The sequence below is a fragment of the Pristiophorus japonicus genome, chromosome 12, assembly GCF_044704955.1.
Source record: "Pristiophorus japonicus isolate sPriJap1 chromosome 12, sPriJap1.hap1, whole genome shotgun sequence".
Classification (NCBI taxonomy): domain Eukaryota; kingdom Metazoa; phylum Chordata; class Chondrichthyes; family Pristiophoridae; genus Pristiophorus; species Pristiophorus japonicus.
This window is the reverse complement of record NC_091988.1, coordinates 204,047,035-204,067,447: the sequence shown is the minus strand read 5'-3', so window position 1 is coordinate 204,067,447 and position 20,413 is coordinate 204,047,035. Positions and strand designations below refer to the sequence as shown.

Sequence of the window (20,413 nt, the reverse complement as noted above, 5' to 3'; positions counted from 1 at the left end):
AAGGTTCTGCAAATCCACTGGTAGGACAGATGCACCAACGTCAGTGTTCTCGCTCAGGCCAACATCCCCAGCATTGAAGCACTGACCACACTCAACCAGCTCCGTTGGGTGGGCCACATCGTCCTCATACCCAACACGAGACTCCCTAAGCAAGTGCTCTACTCGGAACTCCTACACGGCAAGCAAGCGCCAGGTGGGCAGAGGAAACGTTTTAAGGACATCCTCAAAGCCTCCTTGATAAAATGCAACATCCCCACTGGCACCTGGTAATTTGTGGCCAATGACCGCCCTAAGTGGAGGAAGAGCATCCGGGAGGGCACTGAGCACCTCGAGTCTTGTCGCCGAGAGCGTGCTGAAATCAAGCGCAGGCAGCGGAAGGAGCGTGCGGCAAACCAGACTCCCCACCCACCCTTTCCTTCAACCACTGTCTGTCCCACCTGTGACAGAGACTGTAATTCCCGTATTGAATTGTACAGTAACCTGAGAACTCACTTTTAGAGTGGAAGCAAGTCTTCCTCGATTTCGAGGGACTGCCTATGATGATGATGATGATGTTTTCTTGTTATGTTGGCCAGGACACTGGGGATAACTCCACTGCTCTTCTTCGAAATAATGCCATGAGATCTTTTATGTCCACTAGAGAGAGCAGACAGGGGCTCAGTTAAATGTCTCATCTGAAAAACGGCACATACGACAGTGCAGCACTCTTTCAGTACTGCCCCTCTGACAGTGCGGCGCTCCCTCAGTACTGCCCCTCCGACAGTGCAGCACTCCCTCAGTACTGCCCCTCCAACAGTGTGCCGCTCGCTCAGTACTGCCCCTCCGACAGTGCAGTGCTCCCTCAGTACTGCCCCTCCAACAGTGTGCCGCTCGCTCAGTACTGCCCCTCCGACAGTGCAGTGCTCCCTCAGCACCGCACTGGAGTCTCAGCCTAGATTTGTTGTGCTCAAGTCCGGGAGTTGGACTTGAACCCACAACCTTCTGACTTAAAGTTGAGAGTGCTGCCCACTGAGGTACAGCTGACACTATAGAGAAAGAGAGAGAGAGAGAGGCAGAGAGGTTTAGGGGGGGAAATTCCAGAGCTTAGGACCTCGGCTGCTGAAGGAAAAGCCACCGATGGTGGAGCGATATAAAATTGGGGGTTTGCAAGAGGCCAGAATTGAAGGAGCATAGAGATTTCGGAGGGCTGTGGGTCTGGAGGAGATTACAGAGACAGGGAGGGGTGAGGCCATGGAGGGATTTGAAAATAAGGATGAGAATTTTAAAATCGAGGTGTTGCCGGACAAGAAGCCAGCGTGGGTCAGCGTAGGCAGACAGGGGGTGATGGGTGAGCGGGGCAAGGTGCGAGTTAGGACACAGGCAGCAGAGGTTTGGACAAGCTCAAGCTTATGGGGGGGGGGGGTGGAGGAAGTGTGCGAGTGGTCTTCAGAAAGGAATGCCCCATATCTGTGCACATCTGCAGAGGGGAGACCAAAAGCCCAGCTTGCTGGGGATTCCAGATATACTGTCACTCTGTCACAGTGAGCAAGTGCCACCCACTATGCTCAAAGGACAAGGCCATGTCGGGATTTAAACAACTCCTATGTTCTCAAACTGCTTCCAGCACATGTTCACATGGTTCACATAGGGAGTCAAGGGTTATGGGGAGCGGGCAAGAAAGTGGCATTGAGGCCAAGATCAGATCAGCCATGATCTCATTGAATGGTGGAACAGACTCGAGGGGCCGAATGGCCAACTCCTACTCCTATTCCTTATGTCTAATCGGAGATTTTACACTCCTGAAAAGTCGATGATCGTCACCTTTATTTGATCGGCTCTCTCTGATCAGAAAAGATCCGACTTTATTTTCTGGTCCCAGAATTGTTTTCTCTGCCTCTTTGCCACTTATTGCTTTGAAGAACCACCTGTGAGTAAACAATCACAAACTACATCACCAGTTCTGATGGGACAACAGCAAATCCAAAACTCTACCTTTAAGAAAGAACTCACATTTATATAGCGCCTTTCATGTCCTCAAGTCATCCCAAAGTCAAATAATCTTTGGGTGCAGCCACTGTTGTTGTTGTTAAATATTACCACCAAATTGTTCACCACAAGATCCCATGAATACAAGTGACATGAATCACCAGTTAACCTGTTTCAGTGATGTTGGTTGAAGAATGGATATTGGCCAGGACACCGGGGAGAACTCCCCTGCTCTTCTTCAAAATCATGCTATGGGATCTTTTACATCTACCTGAGAGAACAGAGGGGTCGAGGGGTCTCATCCAAAAGACGGCAACTCCGACAGTGCAGCGCTCCCTCAGTACTGCCCCTCCGACAGTGCGGCACTCCGTCAGTACTGCCCCTCCGACAGTGCAGCACTCCCTCAGTACTGCCCCTCCGACAGTGCGGCGCTCCCTCAGTACTGACCCTCCAACAGTGCAGCTCTCCCTTAGTTACTGCCCCTCCGACAGTGCAGCGCTCCCTCAGCACTGCCCCTCCGACAGCACAGCGTTCCCTCTCAACTGTCCCTCTGACAGTACAGCACTCCCTCAGTACTGCCCCTCCGACAGTGCAGCTCTCCCTCAGTACTGCCCCTCTGACAGCGCAGCGTACCCTCTGTACTGCCCCTCCGACAGTGCGGCGCTCCCTCAGTACTGCCCCTCCGACAGTGCAGTACTCCCTCAGTACTGCCCCTCCAACAGTGCAGTACTCCCTCAGTACTGCCCCTCCGACAGTGCAGTACTCCCTCAGTACTGCCCCTCCGACAGCGCGGCGCTCCCTCAGTACTGCCCCTCCGACAGTGAGGCGCTCTCTCAGTACTGCCCCTCCGACAGCGCGGCGCTCCCTCAGTACTGCCCCTCCGACAGTGAGGCGCTCTCTCAGTACTGCCCCTCCGACAGTGCGGCGCTCCCTCAGTACAGACCCTCCAACAGTGCAGCGCTCCCTCAGTACTGCCCCTCCATCAGTGCAGCTCTCCCTCAGTACTGCCCCTCCGACAGTGCGGCGCTCCCTCAGTACTGCCCCTCCGACAGTGCGGCGTTCCCTCAGCGCTGCACTGGGAGCGTCAGACTAGATTATGTGCTCAAGTCCCTGGAATGGAGCTTGAACCCATGACTTTCTAAACTCTGAACCAAGCTGACACTTACTGCGGGATTGTAGCAATCTATTCATAGGGCTAAACTGCGACAAACACAAATTTGACTTAATTGTTTCAGTTAGGTTACAGGTAATAAATACCCAGGAGTGGGTTACAGGCTGGTATCCAATCATAGAGTTCTGCTGGTTGATACATAGCAAAGCAGATACCTCAAACTCAAGCTGGTAGCTCACGGATTCATATAGCCCAGGAGGAGGCCGTTCGGTCCATCGAGCCTGTGCTGGCTCTGTGACAGAGCGATCCAATTCGTCCCACTCCCCCACTCTTTCCCCACAACCCTGAAAATTGTTCCCTTTCAAGTATTTATCCAATTCCCGTCTGAAAGTCACTATTGAATCTGGCAAATAAACCGAACAATTTGAGACGATGGGGCGGTGGCTGAGTGGGGTGAGGAGGGGTGGTGATGGCGGGCGGGGTTGGTTTTGGCGTGGTACAACCATGAACGGATGTGAGTTAATGAATACTTGTGGGTGTAAAGTTGGGAGCGTAAGGGTCTATACTACATGGGCATTGAAGAACTTTCACACAGAGAGGGGAGGTGATTATGTCAAATTTTGTTGTTGTCTGATAACACTCCTGTGAAGCACCTTGGGAGGTACTGCGTTAAAGGCGCTATATAAATACAAGTTGTTGTTGTAGCAGGCATAATGAGTGGGGGAAATGTGGTGGATGGGGTGTACATGGGCTTTCAGTTCCCACACAGGAAATTATTGGAGGACATTAGGATCATGGAATTAGGGTGAGGATATAAAATTCACTAGATGAACTGCCTGAAAGGGCGGTGGAAGCAAATTCAATAATAACTTTCAAATGAGAATTGGATAAATACTTGAAAAGTAAGTATTGGTAGGTCTGTGGGGAAAAGCGGGGGAGTGGGACTAATTGGATTGCTCTTTCAAGGAGCTGACACAGGCACGATGGGCCGAATGGCCTCCTTCTGTGCTGTGTGATTCTATGAAAAGTAAAAACCGGTTAGAAGGGAGGAAACATTGAGTCGGAGTTAAGGGCGGTTTCTCGGAGTGGTTGCAAGTGGGTAGTGGTGTTCCATAGGGTTTGTTCTGGGACCGTGTCTGTTCACTGTACATCAATGATTTGATATTGGGCCAGAGGGTTAGGGGTTCAAAACTTACAGACAATACTAAAATAGGGGACAGTGTAAATAAATCTGAGGACCAAAGGGATCTGCAAGGGGATAAGATGGTGGAATGGGCAAAGAAATGGCAGATGGAATTCAATGTCAGTAAATAAGAACATAAGAAATCGGAGCAGGAGTCGGCCATTTGGCCCTTCGAGCCCGCTCCAACATTCAATAAGATCATGGCTGATCTTCTACCTCAATCCACTTTCCCGCCCGATCCCCATATCCCTCGATTCCCCTGGAGTCCAAAAATCTATCGATCTCAGCCTTGAATATACTCAACGACTGAGCCTCCACAGCCCTCTGGGGCAGAGAATGCCAAAGATTCACCACCCTCTGAGTGAAGTATGTGAGGCGATATATTTTGATTTAAAAAAATTATTAGAATATTTTGAGTGGCACAGGTGATGTGGAAGAGAAGAGGGATTTGGGGGCTGAGGTTCACAAGACATTGGGCTCAATATTCCCCGGTCATTCGCGCCTTTTTTTTGGCATATTTATTTGTTTCCAAGTTTCCCCCTGCGACCTATCTGCGCCGGCATAACTGACTTAGTTACGATTTTTCTAGGCCAGTTTTTTTTTTGATGTTCCCTCATGTCTGCGCCGGTTTTTTCGCAGTTTGGGAGTCGACGTATCTGGCCACTCCCGAAAAACCTTCTGGTGGGTTAAGAAAACCAGCGGACATTCACAAATCGGTGCTGAATCGAAGATTTTGGAGGGAGTCAAGAACACTGTCAAAATCAATAATAATGTTCAACTTTTTTTTTTAAACCTGTCAACGTAGTAAATGTACATTTGTTGGATTTCACAAGTTTTCTCATTTTTTTTACTCACTCACACGCCACCACCGAATGTCTTGAAGCGGGGCTGGATGGTCGTAGGTTTGGCCGGCAGAATCGGCCCCGCGCCCAGACACGGGGCTCGGCTACAAAACAAGCCGTGGGGGTGGGGGGGGGGGGGGGGAGAGAGAGAGAGAGCAAGGTACTGATCGGAAGGCTTGGAGCCCGGGGAGGGGGAGAGAGAGAGAGAGAGAGAAGTCACAAGACTCAAGCGGGGGGGTGGCGGGGGAAGAGAGAAGTTACGACCTTGGGTGTGGTCCATCCATACAGACCTGGAGAGATACAACTGCGAACCTGTGATGCCTGCTTTCCTGCCGTTTTGAGCTTCTTTCAAAGGTTAAATTTAACTATGGGGGCAATGCTGACAATGCCGAGCTTTCTGCATCATGGTGCTATGTGTGAGACAATTGATTGACTTCATCACATCAGGAACATCAGAGCCCATAGGGTGCTGGGCAGGAGGCCTTGCCCACCTCGAGACAGACGTTCGTACCTGCAACTGAGTGATGCAGACTGTGTCAGAAGGCTGCGTTTCCGCAAAGAAGTTGTAGCTGAGATCTGTGAGTTGACAAAAGCAGACCTGCAACATAGAAGCATCAGGAGAACTGCTTTGTCAGTTGAAGTGAAGGTTACAGCTGCACTTTCATTCTTTGCCTCCAGATCGTTTCAAGCTACAACTGGGGATGTGTGCACCATCTCTCAACATGCAACACATGTCTGCATTCAGCAGGTCACGGCTGCACTGTACGCGTGTAGGAGTGACTTCATAAAGTTCCCCATGACCCCCCAAGCAATCCATGACAGGGCGGTGCGCTTCTCCAGGATTGCTGGTTTCTCAAAGGTACAGGGCTGCATTGATTGTACCCACATTGCCTTGCGAGCACCTTTGGAGAATTCTGAGATGTACAGGAACAGAAAAGGCTTCCACTCCTTTAATGTGCAGCTCGTGTGTGATGACATGCGTAACCCAGACGGAAGTTGACCGTCAATACAACATGTTGCACATTGCAACACGCAGCATCATAGAGAGGACCATTGGTATATTGAAACAGCGTTTCCGATGCCTGGACTATTCCAGAGGCTACTTACTGTACTCCCCTGAGATTGTCGGTCAGTTCACGGTTGTGTGCTGCATGCTGCATAACTTAGGCATCGTGAGGCAGCAGCAGCTGGTAGTGGAAGACCCACCTGCGGTGAGAGTGGCTGATGATAATGACGTGGAAGATGCAGGTGACGAGCAGGAGGAGGAGGGGGATGACGAGGATGAGGAAGCCATGCAAGTACCTGAGGCCTGTAAGTGGTTTTGCCCATGGTGGTTTCGAATCACCCCCCTTACAACAGTTCTAGACACCGGAATTATAGTGGTGAACAGAAATACACAGTTATAGCCAGATCTTTTGGTCTCAACCGTCACAATGCTCTAATTCGTTAAAGCACACACCTGCACCCAAGTAAAACACACCCTGGTAGTATAAGACAAACAAACACAGTACAACACACAGCCCTGGCCCATCTAAACAGGCCCCCAAAGCGAAGTACCCATGTCTAAAACACCCCTGCTCGGATTCAGAAGTGCACCATTGACTCTGTCCAATAGAATGTGCATACACTTATGATCCTTGCAAAAACCTCCCCATTAAACCTCTGAGGCTTGGTTGAGACACACGCCACCCTTTCACACTATGCGGTGGTCTTAAAGATATGTGGGCTGGGATAAATGCTCACCAATTACCTCTCTGGCTTACTTGCTGCTTCTCCTGATGAGATGTATCTTCTGGTTCTGTACCAATCTGTGTTATTCAAGTCCAGGCTCAAGGTCAGCTTCCCAGTCGAAGTAGCGAGGTTCTCTTTGCTCGTCGATGGTGTTTCTTCTCTCTGTCCCAGACGGAGTGCTCAGTTCTTGTGCATTGAACGACACAAGCCGGCGTAGAAGAGGGGGGAAAGAGAGAGATGGCAGCCAAAACCTGCCACCTGCAAAATGCATCTTCTCGCACCTAAAGTTCAACTGTCCTTCGCCTGAGGCAGTGTAACTGAAAGAGCAAAATCATGTCTTCGGCCTGTTCCTTTGTGACTGGGCTGTTTCCTCGATAAGGCTCCGACCAATCTGGGTGGTCGAATAGCTTTCTTTGTGTCTTGAGCACTGACCAATCTCTCACCGTTTACACAACAAAAGGCCCGTCCACCATTGACTCCTGCGCCCCCTCCCCACCTGATGTGTATTCCTGTGGGACATCAGGCTGCCTGCTTCTCTGCAGTAACAGCAAATGTGTCCAAGCAATGTCCAAAACTTAAGTCCAAAAGTTTATGCTTTTGCTGTCGATTTTTCGCCAAATTCATATAGGCCGGAGCACGACGGTAAGGAGGGCAGGACATTGTGCTCCTTTAACGATTGCTCGAGCCTTACGCCAGCAGCTCATCCATGTACGCTTTACTGATGCCTGAGGGCTCAGTGACAACTATTCCACATGGACATGTTTACTGTTTGGAGCTGTTCCGTAATGTTGTGTTGTGTTTATTATGTTCCTAACACAGATGAGGCTGCACACAGGGAGGTTAAAGTAACAGTGACCTCAGTCTTTAATAAGACACTCCAGAGTAACAGGCCTTAGGGGCCGGCTTATATACAGTGCTCCCAAGTGATGCTGGGATCCCTTGGGACTTCAGGGGATGAGCTCCCTGGTGACGGAACATGGGAGTGCATGCTTTACAGATACACAACATCACTCCCCCCCCGCCCAAAGTCAAAGTTAAAACTATTTACAAGGTGAGGCGGTCGGGAGCCTTTCTTTCCCTGGTGGACCGCCTCGGTACAAATGTCTGTTCTGGTGTGTTGGCTGTGCCCTCGCTGGGCTGGCGTGTTGTTGGCCCTGCAGGGCTGCTAGGTGAGCCTGGTCTTGCTGGGCTGTTGGGCATGATGGGTTCGGTTTCCTGGTCCGGCATGGTGTCGTTGATCCTTTGGGTGTGTGTTGTGGACTTGAAAAAGATGGTGTCTGCTGTGGGTTGTTCAGGGCAGTCTGTGAACTGCAGCCTCGTTTGGTCCAGGTGCTTTCTGCAAATTTGTCCATTGTCTAGTTTGACGACAAACATCCTACTCCCTTCTTTAGCTATCAACGTGCCCGCGATCCACTTGGGACCATGTCCATAGTTTAGCACATACACAGGGTCATTCAGATCAATTTCTCGTGACACAGTGGCACGACCATCGTTTACATTTTGTTGCTGCCGCCTGCTCTCTATCGGATCATACAGGTTGGGGTGAACCAGCGAGAGTCTGGTTTTGTGTCCTTTTCATGAGTAGCTCAGCCGCGGGCACCCCTGTGAGCGAGTGGGGTCTCGAGCAGTACTTGGGACAGGCGGGTTTGGAGTGAGCCTTCTGTGACTCGTTTAAGGCTCTGTTTGATGTTTTGTACTGCCCGCTCTGCCTGCCCATTGGAAGCTGCCAAGGTGACATGTTTGATCCCATTGCGGGTCATGAATTCTTTAAATTCAGCACTGGTGAAACATGGCCCATTGTCACTGACCAGTATGTCAGGCAGGCCATGGATGGCAAACATGGCCTCAGGCTTTCAATGGTGGCGGTGGCGGTGCTTCCCGACATTATTTCACATTCAATCCATTTTGAAAAAGCATCCACCACCACCAGGAACATTTTACCGAGAAACGGGCCCGCATAGTCGACATGGATCCTCGCCCATGGTCTGGAGGGCCAGGACCACAAACTTAGTGGTGCCTCTCTGGGCGCGTTGCTCAACTGAACACACACGCTGCATTGCTGTACACAGGACTCTAAGTCAGAGTTGATACCAGGCCACCACACGTGGGATCTGGCTATCGCTTTCAACATTATTATACCCGGGTGTGTGCTGTGGAGATCCGAGATGAACGTTTCCCTGCCCTTTTTTGGTAACACTACGCGGTTACCCCACAACAGGCAGTCTGCCTGAATGGGCAGCTCGTCCTTTCGCCGCTGGAACGGCTTGATTGGCTCTTGCATTTCAACGGGGATGCTGGCCCAGCTCCCATGCAGTACACAGTTTTTTTACTAGGGACAGCAGAGGATCTTGGCTGGTCCAAGTCCTAATCTGGCAGGCCGTGACAGGTGATTTATCATTTTCAAACACTTCCATGACCATCAACAAATCTGCGGGCTGCGCCACCATCAACAAGTTTGCAGGCTGCACCATTTCCACCCCCGTTGCATCTCTTACAACAGACATCTTTATGGGCTCTTTAATATAAATTCAGTTCCATGTCGGTTTGGACTATTTGTGCTGTTGAACTGGGCTGACTTTCCTTGTTGGACCCTTGCAGCCCAATGAGAGAAGACATTCATCCCTTTTTAATCTGGGCTAGATTTGAGACCCAGAAGTCAACCTGCATGCTTATCCAGCTTTTCTTCTGTTTTCAATAGACTGAGAGCATCCGCCAGTTCTCGGTGCCTGGCCTGTGGCGGATGGAATAGTTATATGCTGATAGCGCGAGTGCCCACCTTTGTATGTGGGCTGAGGCATTAGTATTTATCCCCTTGTTTTCAGCGAACAGGGATGTGAGGGGCTTGTGATCGGTTTCCAGCTCAAATTTGAGGCTAAACAGGTACTAATGCATTTTCTTTACCCCAAACACACACGCTAATGCCTCTTTCTCAATCATGCTGTCGGCCCTCTCGGCCTTACACAAGCTCCTCAAGGCATAGGTGACAGGTTGCAACTTCCCCGCAACGTTAACTTGTTGTAATACACACCCGACTCCGTACGACGACGCGTCACATGCTAGCACAAGTCTTTTACACGGGTTATACAATACAAGCAGCTTGTTGGAGCATAAAATGTTTCTGGCTTTCTCAAAAGCAATTACTTGTTTTTTTTCCCCATACCCAATTCTCACCTTTACGCAACAACACATGTAGGGGCTCTAAAAGGGTGCTTAACCCCGGTAGGAAGTTACCAAAATAGTTGAGGAGTCCCAGGAACGACCGCAGCTCCGTGACGTTCTGTGGCCTGGGTGCGTTCCTGATAGCCTCTGTCTTGGCGTCTGTGGGCCGAATGCTATCCACCGCGATCTTTCTCCCCAAAAACTCCACTTCTGTTGCCATGAAGATGCATTTCGACCTGTTCAGCCACAGCCCTACGCGATCCAATCACTGGAGGACCTCCTTCAGGTTTTGTAGGTGCTCGACGGTGTCCCGACCCCGTGACCAATATGTCGTCCTGAAAGACCACCGTGTGTGGTACCGACTTGAGTAGGTTCTCCATGTTTCTCTGGAAGATCGCTGCAGCCGACCAAATTCCAAACGGGCATCTGTTGTAGATGAACAGTCCTTTGTGCGTGCTGATGCAGGTGAGGCCCTTCGAAGACTCCTCCAGCTCCTGCGTCATGTAGGCCAAAGTCAGGTCGAGCTTGGTGAACATCTTGCCTCCTGCCAGCGTCGCAAATAGGTCGTCTACCTTAGGTAGCGGGTATTGGTCCTGTAGCGAGAAACGATTAATAATTACTTTATAATCGCCGCAAATCCTGACCGTGCCATCACTTTTGAGTACTGGAACAATCGGGCTGGCCCACTTGCTGAATTCCACTGAGGAGATGATGCCCTCGCGTTGCAGCCTGTTCAGCTCGTTTTCCACTCTCTCCCTCATCATGTGAGGTACCTCTCGCGCCTTGTGGTGAATGGGTCGTGCCTCTGGGACCAAGTGGATCCGCACCTTCGCCCCGGAAAAGTTTCCAATGCCTGGCTCAAAAAGGGAAGGAAATTTGTTAAGAACCTGGGTACATGAGGCCTCATCGACATGTGATAGCGCTCGGATGTCATCCCAGTTCCAATGGATTTTGTCCAGCCAGCTCCTTCCAAGCAGTGTTGGGCCATTGCCCGGGACAATCCAGAGTGGCAGTTCGTGCACCATGCCCTCGTAGGTGACCTTGACCATGGCGCTGCCCAGGACAGTGATAAGCTCTTTGGTGTACGTTCTCAGTTTCGTGTGGATGGGGCTCAGGGCTGGTCTGAATGCCTTGTTGCACCACAGTCTCTCAAACATCTTTTTACTCATGATGGATTGGCTAGCGCCAGTTTCCAGTTCCATGGCTACAGGTACTCCATTCAATTTTACGTTTAGCATTATAGGTGGACATTTCGTCGAAAATGTGTGCACCCCGTGTACTTCAGCATCTGCCTCCTCTCTGAGGCTTGAAATTGCTTTGATCCACCATGGACCGATGTTCCTCTGCCACGTGGTGGTTAGCAGGTTTTGCAGAGCTTGCAGCTCATTTGCAAGCTCGTTGGAGGTGCCCCATTGTTCCACAGCTCTTGCAAACATACCCTTTGAAACGGCATGATTAGGCTGAATGGAAGCCTCCACAACGCCAACAAGGTGTGAATTGCCTTGCATTCATCCTTTGTTGGGGACTCAGTCATCTGGGTCACCTGAGGCTTGCTGGCAGTTGCAGACTCATGGTTTCTGCCCTGTACATTTCTGCTCGCAAACACAGTTCCAGTTAATTTATGAACATTGCTCGCACTTGCGTGCTGAGAGATTTGTTTGGTGTTATCACTGGTGGATATAAACGCCTGTGTTATCGCAATGACCTTACTGAGGGTCAGTGTCTCTACAGTCAAAAGTTTTCATAGGATGGTCTCGTGGCCAATGCCCAGTACAAAAAAGTCTCTGAGCATTTGCTCCAGGTAGCCATCAAACTCACATTGTCCTGCAAGTCACCTTAGCTCGGCGACGTAGCTCGCCACTTCCTGACCTTCAGATCGCTGGCACGTGTAGAACCAATACCTCACCATCAGCACGCTCTCCCTCGGGTTAAGATGCTCCCGAACCAGTGTACACAGCTCCTCATACGACTTATCTGTGGGTTTCACCGGAGCCAGAAGATTCCTCATGAGGCTGTTGGTCGGTGCCCCGCAGACCGTGAGGAGAACCGCTCTCCTTTTTGCAGCGCTTCCTTCCCCGTCCAGCTCGTTGGCTACAAAGTACTGGTCTAGCCGTTCGACATAGGCTTCCCAGTCCTCACCCTCCGAGAACTTCTCCAGGATGCCCACAGTTTGCTGCATCTTTGCGTTGGATTCGTATTCTCATCTCCAGTTATTGTGTTCCTAACCCAGATGAGGCTGCACACAGGGAGGTTAAAGTAACAGTGACCTCAGTCTTTAATAAGACATTCCAGAGTGAGGAACAGGCTTAGGGGCCGGCTTATATACAGTGCTCCCAAGGGATCCTTTGGGACTTCAGGGGATGAGCTCCCTGGTGGCAGAACATGGAAGTGCATGCTTTACAGATACACAACAGTGTTAATGGAACATGATTCCATTTTAATGTAAAATATATTTTATTCAAAAGTTTACAACGTACTTAACTTTATTAAAATGAATCTTGTATCAAACTTTACTTTAATATCACTCTTTAAGATCACTTAAAAACTTTAAGATCACTTATAAATTTGTAAATTTACATAACTTACAATAAACTTTTAATTTGAGAACAGTTACAACAGTAACAATAATAACAATAACAGCAGTAGCAAAGAAAGGCTGCCCCATCTCTCCTCCCCGTTATTGTAAGACGGCCCGCTGTGCTTGGTCTTGCGCACGCTATCACCCCTGCCTGCAGGCGGTGGTGCAGTGTTTCTGGGCTTGGTACAAAGCTTATTCCTTCTAACATCTCGGGCACTGCGCACCTCTTGAGGGTGGGGGGCGTCTGCGTCAGGCGGTAAGTTGGAGGGCCCAGGCGGTAAGTTGGAGGGCCCAGGCGGTAAGTTGGAGGGCCCAGGCGGTAAGTTGGAGGGCCCAGGCGGTAATGTGGAGAGCCCGGCTTTGGGCTCTTCAGAGGCTGGTGTGGGGATTGGAGTGCGAGTGACAGTTGATTCTGTCAATGGATGCGGGGTCTGGGCGTGTTCCCTTATTGCAGCAGCTAACTCCAACATGCCGTCCCTCACGCGTCCCAACAGTGTCTCAATGGCCTGCAACATTCCCTTCCTCATGTTGAGCAAAACTGCCTGAACTACCTGTAACATTCCCTCCTTCATGGTCATTGACGTGGTTTGCACTACCTCTGACCTTCCCTTCCTCATGGCCACTATTCCCTCACTGATGGTCCCAGATATCGTCCCATTTCCCGTGCCATTGCTGTTACTTCTCCCGACAGTACTGCTACCTCATCACTCACCCCACTGATGGTGTCCAGGAGTGATCAGGTAAGGTCAATGCTCCCCGCACGCAATGACATCATCTGAACCCTATTTATTACATCCTGCACCTCAGGAGAGCGCGGTTGAGCTCTCCTTCCCCACCACTGGGACCCGCAGCCTGGGGCGGGGGGACCCTGGGTGTGGCTCCCACCCCACCACTGGGACCCTCAGCCTGGTGCGGGGGGACCCTGGGTGTGCCTCGCTGCACCCCACCACTGGGACCCACAGCCTGGGACAGGGGGGCCCTGGGTGTGCCTCGCTGCACCCCACCACTGGGACCCACAGCCTGGGACGGGGGGGCCCTGGGTGTGGCTCCCACCCCACCACTGGGACCCACAGCCTGGGACGGGGGGGGCCCTGGGTGTGCCTCGCTGCACCCCACCACTGGGACCCACAGCCTGGGACGGGGAGGCCCTGGGTGTGCCTCGCTGCACCCCACCACTGGGACCCACAGCCTGGGACGGGGGGGCCCTGGGTGTGGCTCCCACCCCACCACTGGGACCCACAGCCTGGGACGGGGGGGGCCCTGGGTGTGCCTCGCTGCACCCCACCACTGGGACCCTCAGCCTGGGACGGGGGGGGGGGCCCTGGGTGTGGTTCACACCCCACCACTGGGACCCACAGCCTGGGACGGGGGGGGCCCTGAGTGTGGCTCACACCCCACCACTGGGACCCACAGCCTGGGACGGGGGGGCCCTGGGTGTGGTTCACACCCCACCACTGGGACCCACAGCCTGGGACGGGGGGACCCTGGGTGTGGTTCACACCCCACCACTGGGACCCACAGCCTCAGAAGGTGGAATGTCCCACCAACACTCAAACCACTAGTCACGGAAGCAGCTGTCATCACAATGAGCAGCACCTCCTCCAAGTCAGTACAACAGTGGGAGTTTCATCCAGTTCCATCCCCTCCCCATCCCCCTCACCCTCATGGATGGATTGGAAGATATTTTCCTCTTCAGGCTCGTCCGCCACTGAATCTTCTTCAGCATCGTCAGGGTTGGCCTCAAGTTCTGCAAAATCTAACAGAACAGTCAAATGGTTAACAGCAGAGGAGGGGTCAGGGTGGGTGACATGAGTAGGCTCACATAGCGCAGCAGGCTGATTTGAAGGACCGCGATGAATTTGCAGGACTTCCCCTCTCCCTCGAGTGTGGGCCCAGCTTGTGCAGTGATGATTGCTTTTTTCCAGGCAGGACCCATCAAAGCAGCGACCCTCTCTTCCCAGGGTGTCAGTGGGTGCAGATTTACCGGGCCTCCTCCTGTTCGAGTTCTTTCCTTTTTATTATGTGCCACCTTCCTCTGCAAAGATGAAAATATAACTTTTTAGAGAGGATGTCTTCTGCTGGGTGGGACATATACAGCTGGTCACATTTACAATTGCAATTGCAATTCCATTGAATAAATGAAAATATTACTTACACTAACTACTTGACCAGGGTCCTGCCACTTCTTTTTACACTGGCTTCCAGATCTCGTGGTGGTCACCATTGCATAGTAATCTTCTGCACCTTGGTTCCAACGTTTCTTCATTTCTTTGGGTGGAACTTTTATGTGACCTCTGCAGGTGTCCAGCTCCTGCCACCTGATCTCACTCACAGTAACTAGTGCCTCCACTTCACCCTGTAGGAAATTCTTGGTCCTTGCACCGTGTTGCATCGTGTACTGCTGCAGCTGTGATTTCCCAATGCTCTCACACATCATCATCATCATAGGCAGTCCCTCGGAATCGAGGAAGACTTGCTTCCAATCTTAGAATGAGTCCTTAGGTGGCTGAACAGTCCAATATGAGAACCACAGTCCCTGTCACAGGTGGGACAGACAGACATTGAGGGAAAGGGTGGGTGGGACTGGTTTGCCGCACGTTCTTTCCGCTGCCTGTGCTTGGTTTCTGCACGCTTTCGGCGATGAGACTCGAGGCTCAGCGCCCTCCCGGATGCACTTCCTCCACTTACGGCGAACTGGTCTTTGGCCAGGGACTCCCAGGTGTCGGTGGAGATGCTGCACTTTATCAAGGAGGCTTTGAGGGTGTCCTTGTAACGTTTCCTCTGTCCACCTTTGGCTCGTTTGCCATGAAGGAGTTTAGAGTAGAGCGCTTGCTTTGGGAGTCTCGTGTCAGGTATGTGAACAATGTGGCCTGCCCAGCGGAGTTGATCAAGTGTGGTCAGTGCTTCAATGCTGGCGATGTTGGCCTGGTCAAGAACGTTAACGTTGGTGCTCCCAGGGGATTTGTAGGATCTTGCGGAGGCATCATTGGTGGTATTTCTCCAGCGACTTCAGGTGTCTACTCTACATGGCCGCCCTCCTGTATGGCTCAGAGATATGGACCTTATACAGTAGACACCTCTCACACAGCATTTAACGTTCTCACACACACAATTGGCTCTTTAAAAACGGCCGAATGCCAACTCAGAGCTGTACTGAGCGTGCTCGTCCATTGGAACGACGTCAAAAACATAACTTTTTTTCCCGTGCATGTGCAGAAGGTGCGGCTTTGTTTTTCGTCGCAGACAGTAGGCTCCACCCCCCGAGGCGACTGGACAAGCTGCATGGCGCCAAATTCAAATTATACATCGGGGAAACTTTGGTAAAATATTTCTGTTGCATTTCTGGCCTAGAAAGATGGGCGTAACTCTGGCAATACGCCAGAAAACGGGCGTGGGGAAAATTGAGCCCATTAAAAGCAGCACAAGTGGATAAGGCAATAAAAAAACTAATGGACTATAGGGGTTTATGGCAAGAGGAATAGAATATAAAAGGGATGCGGCAGAGTAGATAGAAGCAGCGTTCCCATTGATTGATTGGTATGGAACAACGGGACATAAATATAAGATAAATATAAATGTAAGAGAATTAAGACAGATTAGGAGAAACTTTTTTTTTTACACAAGAGGATTGTGAGGCTGTGGAATGAGTTAGTGATTGAAGCAAAGATTCCATCAATACTTAGGAATATGCTGTATAGGAGGTTAAACGAATACGGGAACTGGGCAGGCACATGGGGTTAGGATACTGCTCGTGTGGAGGATAAACCACAACATGGATGGATTGAGCCGAAAGGCCTGTTTCTGTGTAATCTGCTTAGTTTAGCACATTCTTGAAAGCTGTGGTGGACTCCCTTATCTTGCCTGACCTGGTAAGATCATTAAACTCTGTCGGGCACTGCATTGCTGTGCATGGGGTGGTCCTGTTGGCATGGACCCTCCTGACCATCTCCTGCCTTTCCTGCTTTGTTCATCACCTTGTCAATCTCAAACGATGCCTCCCTCCTCTGCTTTATAAATGCAACTTCAAACTGCTCAAACACGTACTCACTCACTCACCTTTCCTCGAGCATTTCCTGTGGGTTCAGATGTATTTAAATCAGTTTGGCTAACAGCAGCCAGGCACCTACTTTTCCTCCTCCAAAGGCTTGATATCTGCACAGTGGTCACTCGTATCCTCTCCCCTGGCCAGAGACTGTGTAGGCTGAAAGTTTTCTGGTCTGAAATATGGAAACCAAAATTATAAACATTACACACAATGTACAGCACAGAAACAGGCCATTCGGCCCCACACTCCGTGTCGGGGTTTATTCTCAACACCAGCCCCCTCCCACCCCTCTCCATCTCACCCCATCACCATATCCTTCTATTCATTTCTCCCTCATGTGTTTATCCAGCTTCCCCTTAAATGCATCGACACTATTCGCCTCAACCCCTCCCTGTGGCAGCGAGTTCCACATTCTCACCCCTCTCTGGGTAAAGAAGTTTCTTCTGAATTCTTGATTAGATTTATTACTGACTAACTTATATCTATAAAGATAGATTTTAAGTTTAGACAGCACCTTACTGTGCTGGAAGGCTTCAAAGAGTTTCACATGATGAATTACTTTGGCGTGCACTGACTGGTGTTATGAAGGTAACGGCGGTAGCAATGTCCTAGAAGCAGCAGTGATGAAGGAGCTGTTAAGCTGTTTTGGAGGTCTGGTTGCGGGAGGAATGTTGGCCAGGACAGCGGGAAACCATGTCGCTTTCCTTCAACACTCATCTCGACAGGCAATCAGAGTCTTAGTTCAACCGAAGGATGGCACCTCCAACAATGTAGGGCTCCCACATACTGTGCCCTACTGATGTAGAGTGTCAGCCTGGCCTATGGGTCAATCTATGGGAACAGGCTCCCTAGGGAGATGGGGCAAGCACTTTGGATTCATTCAGATGGAAATGAAAGAGATTTCTTTCAGAAATGAACATTTTGGGCTCCGGTATCTGCCGTGGGGTGAGTGCAGCGAGCTCGGGGGGGAACAGGTGACTGTGGACCTGTGGTTCCCAAAGCTCTCCCCCCACTGGGGGTTTCCTCACCTTCTGTCTGGGTCTGTTGTGGACCCATTGATAGAGATCGATCACCGTGATTGGTCAATCACTCCATTTATTAATGATCTGGATTCAGGGGTTGGCGGCACAATTTGCAAATTTGCTGATACCAAGATCTGTGCGAGTGCTAGAACTGTAGAAGAGGCTCGTCTGATTCAGGCAGATATTATTGTGTTGGGAGATTGGGCTAAAGACTGGAAAATTATGTATAACTTGGATAAGTGCAGTGTTGTGCATGTGGGCAGGGCAAATGCTCAACATTCATACACCCTCCAGGGAAAGACATTAAAGATGGTGGAGATAGACAGAGATTTGGGCATTCTAGTGAATACGTCCTTAAAGGTACACGAGCAATGCCGTGCAGCGATAGCTGGAGCAAATAGGGTGTTGGGGTGTATCCATCGGACAATTGAGTATAAGACGAGGCGTACTGTTTTGGTCTCCTCGACAGTGGGTGATATTGAGGCTCTGGAAAGAGTGCAGAGGAGGGCCACTGGACTAATTCCCAGTGTAAAGCATCTCGATTATCCAAATAGGCTGAAAGAGTTGTGACTCTATATCTTAGAGCAGCGTAGACTATGGCCGGGGCGGGGGGAGGGTCTGATTGAGGTTTATAAGATAACGAAGGGAATAGATGGTGTTCCAGCTGACAATTTGTTCCAATTAAACAGGTTAGGCAGGACCATGGGGCACAGATATAAATTGCAATGGGCTAGATCTAGGTTAGACGTCAGGAGGTGGTGCTTGTCCCAGAGAATAGTGGATCTCTGGAACAAGCTGCTGTTTCACGTGGTGGATGCAGACTCGCGCTGACTTCCTTCGAGCAAAAGCTGGAACTGTTTCTGGCTGCGGCAGAGATCACCTCGGACAGAAGGATAGGCACTGTGGGAATTCAGGGCCAGAGTGATCTCCTGGACCAGCTTCGATCGCCTCGATAGGTCGGAGAGGAATTTCCCAGATACATTCCCCCCAAATTGGCTTGGGTTTTTAGCTATTTTTTTACTTCTCCCAGGAGATCACATGTTTCTAGGTAGAGTGGAGAGTATAAGTTGTGATACAAAGGTATTGCAATTGTGTGGGACAGGCTCAATGGATCAGGTGGTCTTTACCTATCCGTCATTGTACATATGTTTCGTATGTACGTGTTATCACTGTATCGGGTGGTTACCAGGATGTAATAATTCCAAGTTTGCTGATGACACCAAACTAGGTGGGATCATGAGTTGTGAGGAGGATGCAAAGACGCTGAAGGCGATTTAGATAGTGAATGGGCAAACATATGGATAAATGTGAAGTTATCCACTTTGGTAGGAAAAACATAAGGACAAAGTATTATTTAAATGGTGATAGCTTGGGAAGTGTGGATGTACAGAGGGACCTGGGTGTCCTTGTACACCAGTCAGTGAAAGCAAACATGCCGGTGCAGCAAGCAGGTCGGAAGACAAATGGTATGTTGGCCTTCATTTCAAGAGGATTTGAGTGCAGAAGCAAGGATGTCTTACTCCAGTTATACAGGGCCTTGGTGAGACCGCACCGGGAGTATTGTGTGCAGTTTACCCAAGAAAGGATCATCATCATCATCATCATAGGCAGTCCCTTGAATCGAGGATGACTTGCTTCCACGTCAGAAAGTTCACAGGTGTTTCAATGAATGACCTAAAAATTCCAGGTCCCGAACTAAATCTTGGTGGAAGATGCCTGTGCATGGATTTTTTTAAACGTGTGGTGGCCGTTGCACACCAGCCACCACACGGGCTTGACAGAGCTAGGTCTTGGTCCAGTATCAAGGATTAACCAGGACGACTGGAGACCAGCTCTGCTGCACGGACCCAGTGCGCACACATATTGCAGTGTGGGCTGGGCCGTGCTGTCCCTGGGCCCCGATCACGTCCCTCTACAATCTCTCGCCGCTCCTTCGCCCCGACCTCGCCACTCCTTCACCCCAACTGTTCCAATGAAGCTCAACACAAGCTCGAGGAACAGCACCTCATCTTTCGTTTAGGCACTTTACAAACATTGAGTTCAAAAATTTCAGAGTGTAACCGCTGCCAATCTTTGATTTCCTTCCCCCCACAGAGCCTAAGAAAGGATATACTTGCCATAGAGGAAGTGCAGCGAAGGTTCACCAGACTGATTCCTGCGATGGCAGGACTGTTGTATGAGGAGAGATTGGGTCGACTGGGCCTGTATTCACAAGAGTTTAGAAGAATGAGAGGGGATCTCATTCAAACGTACAAAATTCTGGATAGACTGGATGCGGGGAGGATGTTTCCCGGGGCTGGGAAGTCTAGAACAAGGGGTCACAGTCTCAGGATACAGGGTAGGAAATTTAGGACCGAGATGAGGAGAAATGGTTTCACTCAGAGGGTGGTGAACCTGTGGAATTCTCTACCACAGAAGGCTGTGGAGGCCAAGTCACTGAATATATTTAAGAGGGAGATAGATAGATTTCTAGACACAAAAGGCATCAAGGGGTATGGGGAAAAAGCAGGAATATGGTGTTGAGATAGAGGATCCGCCATGATCATATTGAATGGCAGTGCAGACTCGAAGGGCCGAATGGCCTACTACTGCTCCTATTGTCTATGTTTCTATGTAGAAGGCGAATTAGATGGACCTTGGTCTTTTATCATCTAGTGATCCCTAGATTCCTAGGGGCTCATGCCCTGGTTTGGATGTGTAAGATAGCACCATTTGGGTGAAACAATTCCACCTGACTGCTTTCGAACTTCCTCATTTTTAACTTTGACATTTGAAAC

At 50.3% G+C, this 20,413-nt stretch overlaps 1 protein-coding gene across 5 annotated transcripts in view; it reads right to left on the bottom strand.

Annotated features, from left to right (window-relative positions):
- Positions 1-20,413, bottom strand: part of LOC139277674 (tyrosine-protein kinase HCK-like) — a 71,924-nt gene that overhangs the window by 27,558 nt on the left and 23,953 nt on the right. For 3 of the 5 annotated variants that reach the window (XM_070896476.1, XM_070896480.1, XM_070896477.1), the window contains exons 3-4: positions 16,697-16,786; positions 1,801-1,904 (exon numbers count right to left, since the gene is read on the bottom strand). In XM_070896476.1, the coding sequence (XP_070752577.1) occupies positions 1,801-1,904; positions 16,697-16,786 (194 nt within the window). Of the gene's footprint in view, positions 1-1,800; positions 1,905-16,625; positions 16,787-20,413 lie in introns of all 5 variants that reach the window. The other 2 variants (XM_070896478.1, XM_070896479.1) reach the window with 2 other exon arrangements.